This window comes from Telmatherina bonti, assembly GCF_933228915.1.
Source record: "Telmatherina bonti genome assembly, chromosome: 16".
Classification (NCBI taxonomy): domain Eukaryota; kingdom Metazoa; phylum Chordata; class Actinopteri; order Atheriniformes; family Telmatherinidae; genus Telmatherina; species Telmatherina bonti.
Window position 1 is genome coordinate 24247350 of NC_136614.1, and position 4590 is coordinate 24251939.

At 41.4% G+C, this 4590-nt stretch overlaps 1 protein-coding gene across 1 annotated transcript; it reads left to right on the plus strand.

Annotated features, from left to right (window-relative positions):
* Positions 1-3214, plus strand: LOC306767879 (terminal nucleotidyltransferase 5A-like). The gene is made up of 2 exons (XM_079256036.1): positions 1-805; positions 1677-3214. The coding sequence occupies exons 1-2, from the start codon at positions 380-382 to the stop codon at positions 2490-2492; spliced, it is 1242 nt and encodes a 413-aa protein (XP_079112162.1). The 5' UTR covers positions 1-379; the 3' UTR covers positions 2493-3214.
* Positions 3215-4590: the final 1376 nt, after the last annotated feature.

The window sequence follows — 4590 nt, forward strand, 5'->3', positions numbered from 1 at the left end:
GCTGGCTGAAAGTTTTTTTTTCGGATGAAATGGATGCATCAGTACACATCTGGGACTTCGCAAAAGGCTAACAGCAGAAAGAAAACGTTATTAGTTACTGTTTCCTGGATCTGATTGCTGAGCGGAAAGCGCATCGATACTGGACAAGCTCATGAGTTGAATTTGTCTTGTGTGCAGACTTTATGTAAGAAGTAGGACAACGCCGCCCTACTAGTTCTGTCCGTCATGCTTAAAGACGTTTTTGCCATCCAGCATCTTACTATGACTACATTCTGCTCCGTAGGCTTAAATTCTAAATAAGTTGCAACTTTTTGATGCCACTGCTCCAGCGGGAGTTAACGTTTTGCAGTTTGCATCCAACCGTCTACCTCCTATCAACATGAACCAGAGTGCTGAGTGCATTCTGGCCGACAGCTGCCCGGTCCAGGAGAGCATCAACCTCAGCGTGCTCAACTGGGAGCAAGTGCAGCGTCTGGACACCATCCTCACCAGCTCCATTCCCATTCACGGCCGCTGGAGCTTCCCGACCTTAGAGGTGAAGCCACGGGATATAGTCAAGGTGGTCCGAAGCCGTATGGAGGAGAAGCGAATACACGTCCGCGAGGTGCGACTGAACGGGTCCGCGGCCAGCTACGTCCTGCACGAGGACAGCGGTCTGGGTTGGAAGGATCTGGACTTGATATTCTGCGCCGATCTAAAGGGGGAATTGGAGTTTCAAATAGTGAAAGAGTTAGTTCTGGACTCTCTTCTAGACTTTTTGCCTGAAGGAGTAAATAAAGAGAAGATCACACCGGTTACTTTAAAGGTAAAACATGGAGATATGACACATTTTTAAAAGCATATTCTGGTGTTTATTTTAAACTTTTCGGGCTGTTAAACTTGCCAGGAAATATGTTGTACATTTAGTAAATAAAGGGCATTTAAGTTAGAATTTACCAAACACTACTGCGTAAAAAGGTTGGTTTCCAATTTTAAGAGGATTCTGTTTAATCCAATTGAAGTTGGATCCACATTAATCATTCGTCCCTCAGTTACCTGGATACTAATGAACCACTTTAAAATGTGATAACCAAAACAACCAGAAAAGCAGAGCAAATTCAGATTTCTCTCTGGTTGAAAGTAGAATTGGTATTGAGTTATTTAAACAAAATCCTTTTCTCTATATTGTTATTTTATTATTTTTATTCAGTACATCTGCACTTAATATCAACAGTAAAATCACAGTTAAACTTAATGCAAAACACATCGATCTTATGAGCAGGTTGAGTGTAATTTTTTCTGTAGAAAAAAAATAAGAGTTTGGAACACTAATGCAAGAGCTGAGACTCTGTTGCAGCTGGTAAAGGGAGGAAAAGAAAGGAAGAGGAGGCAGTGGGCCTCTGCTGGATGGATACAAGGCAGAAAATGCATTTGAAAAGATTACAAATAATGCCGTTATTACACTGGTGGGCCTTTTGGTGGCTCTATAAGAGACAGGAAATAGATTTAGAGCTTTGTGCTTTGCAGTCATATAATAATTTTAAAAAGAGTAAGTATTGCCTTTTGACTTTGGTTTTCCAAGTTGAACTGAATGACCTGAATGAAAAAAAAAAAAACAAAAAAAAAAAACGCAGATAATTAAATCAATAATTTAAGACTTGTGTCACATCTCATATCTTCACTACCTCTGTTTCTAGGAGGCTTATGTGCAGAAGATGGTGAAGGTGTGTAATGACTCAGATCGCTGGAGTCTCATCTCGCTCTCCAACAATCGTGGCAAGAACGTGGAGCTCAAGTTTGTGGACTCTCTTCGACGGCAGTTTGAGTTCAGCGTGGATTCTTTCCAGATTCGCCTGGATTCCCTCCTCCTCTTCTATGAGTGCTCCGAACACCCCATGGCGGCCACCTTTCATCCCACAATCCTTGGGGAGAGCGTCTACGGTGACTTTCCGACAGCCCTGGATCATCTGCGCAAGCGCCTCATCTGCACGAGGAGCCCAGAGGAGATTCGGGGTGGGGGCTTGTTGAAGTACTGCCACCTGCTGGTTCGAGGTTTCCGCGCGGCATCGGACGTTGAGATGAAACTGCTGCAGCGCTACATGTGCTCGCGCTTCTTCATCGATTTCCCTGATGTTGGTGAGCAGAGGAGAAAGCTTGAGTCCTATCTGCAGAACCACTTTGTGGACCTGGAGGACAGGAAGTACGACTATCTGGCCACACTGCACAACGTGGTGCAGGAGAGCACTGTGTGCCTGATGGGACATGAGAGGCGGCAGACGCTAAGCCTCATCTCGTCGTTGGCACTTCGTGTCCTGGCCGAGCAGAACGCCATCCCCAACGCTGCCAACGTCACCTGTTTCTACCAACCGGCCCCTTATGTCTCAGATGGCAACTTCAGCAACTATTACGTAGCGCAGGTTCAGCCTGTCTACTCTTGTCCACCTTCACCTCATCAGCAGTACCTTCCTCCTTTCCAGCATCCCATGTATGCCACCTGGTTGCCCTGTAACTAAACTTTGTGGAAACCCATGAACTTTAGCAAAGCTGGTGGCGCTCAACGTCCATGTGAAAAGGAGAAGTGATCTTTTTGTCTCTTCCTTGAAATGGGAAGTTGAGAGGAATGACAGAAGGCAAACGGGGATCGTATTTAGAGAAGAGATAATGAATGTTACAAGGAAATTGAGGACAAGGAAACTGGATCCAGATAGAAAATATTTTCCTGGGTTCAGGTGTCGCAGAAGAAGAGGCTGGGCACAGAGGGAGGCATCAGTGAGAGAGACAGACTTATCAGTTTGAGTGTTTGAAAGACCAAACCTCATCTGAGCTGTGGCGTCGTCAACATCCCAAACAAGTTTCTTATGACCTCTGAGTTACAACTCAAGAGAACGTTGGACATTTGACACAATAAACTCGTAAAACCTCCTCATCTTCTTCCCATTACAAACCAAAACAGACACTCACATGCTATCGCATAGAGCTGCAGAAAACCCTCATGATGTTTTGAAATATGGATTGGTTTGAATACTTTCAATGTGCACTGTGTATCTGTATGTTTGTGTGTGTATGTGTGTGTGTGTGTGTGTGTGTGTGTGTCTCCTTTAACAGTCAATGCAAAAAAAGAGGAACTGGATACTGTTTACAATTTTTAATATCTCTGAATTTCGAGAAGCAAAAATTAAACAACAAAACAATGCATGTTTTATTTCTGTAAAGAAATAATTTAAGTGCCTTGATCAAGCCCAAAGGGAAAAACTGTTTTTTGTGATTCTTTATCATAGAGGTTGTGATGTCTGACATTTTTAAGGTGACTATGAATGTATTCAGGGCCTGAGAGTGTTCCAGTACTGAGTAGTTTTTTTTTTTAAAAAAAAAAATAAAAATAAAAAAAAAACAGAGGGAGGTATTGGACCAGCTGGTAATTTTAACTGTGCTGAAGGCTCTGCTCTTATCAGCAGCTCTGGTGTGTAAGTACACACTCAGATTACCAAAGAGGAAGTAACAACATAATCTCATCTTCTACAGAAAGGAGTGGGGGTTGGATGAAAAAAAAACCTTATCAGAGTAAAATAGATGTTGAGAGAAAGTATGCTGAGAGAGAAAAGTTTGGATGCAACATTTAAAAAGAGACTGAACCAATGTTTTTATTGCAAAGTAAGTGGGATCAGTCCACAGCTTGACAACAGAAGAAACTAGACGTGTCTCAAGGAGACTATTTAGAGAGGAAATGCTAGAAAAAAAATGCATGCCCATTTCAAAACACAGCTTCCTCATTGCACATTGCGCTGTGAAATGTATAAAGACTCATCTGAAATGAAAAACTCTTGCTTACTTAAAGGTACCCTGTGGAGCTTTCTTGTAAACAAAAGCTAAGCTTTACATCTTTAGTCACTCATAAAAACACTAACACCCCTTCCAAGCCAAGTCTGCATTTTTCATGTTGGTTTCTTTTTCTCTCCATCACCCTCTTATCTGGCTGCAAAAGCATGGAGATTTTAACAAGGTGATAAGAAAGCTGTGGAATTATCCTGATTATTTCCAGCTGTATTTATATAAGTCAGCAGTGTAGTTTGATCCCCATTGGTAATGCTAAAAATGCTAAGGTCCATGAACCAATCAGCCCTGTATTTGTTGCATTTGTTGTTTGATGTGGAGTATTAAACAGCATTAGAAAGTCAGATTATGTTTGCATGTGGCACTATCTCAAAAAATTTTGTGAATGATGCATGTATTCCAGATGACAAATGTGGACTTTGTGTAACCTTCAAGTCTTAACAAAAGCAAATGCACTTAATTTACAGCTGCCAATCAGGGACACAGCTTGATAACCACAGCAGGGTGTCAACCCACAGACATGAGCAAAAACTGAGTACTTTTACATTTCATGTTTAACATGAGGTGAAGCAAATATATTTGTATAATAAAGCAACAAGGGCAATCAATTTTCACAAAGTAACACTGGAATATTGAAACGTACTTAAAACACGCATATTTTATAACATTCTAGTCATTACTTTCAATATTTTCACACTTAACATGTGGCAGTTTGAAGTCATTTTGCCATTGTTTATGCACTGTAAAAACAGACTGTTTCCATACACAAGAATAAATTAG

What these genes read in the sequence shown, in the direction of transcription:
- LOC306767879 (XM_079256036.1), top strand. Translation starts at nt 380, where the DNA reads ATGAACCAGAGTGCTGAGTGCATTCTGGCCGACAGCTGCCCGGTCCAG. An exon ending in TCACACCGGTTACTTTAAAG is followed by an intron (nt 806 to 1,676) that starts GTAAAACATGGA and finishes CTCTGTTTCTAG; the next exon opens with GAGGCTTATGTGCAGAAGAT.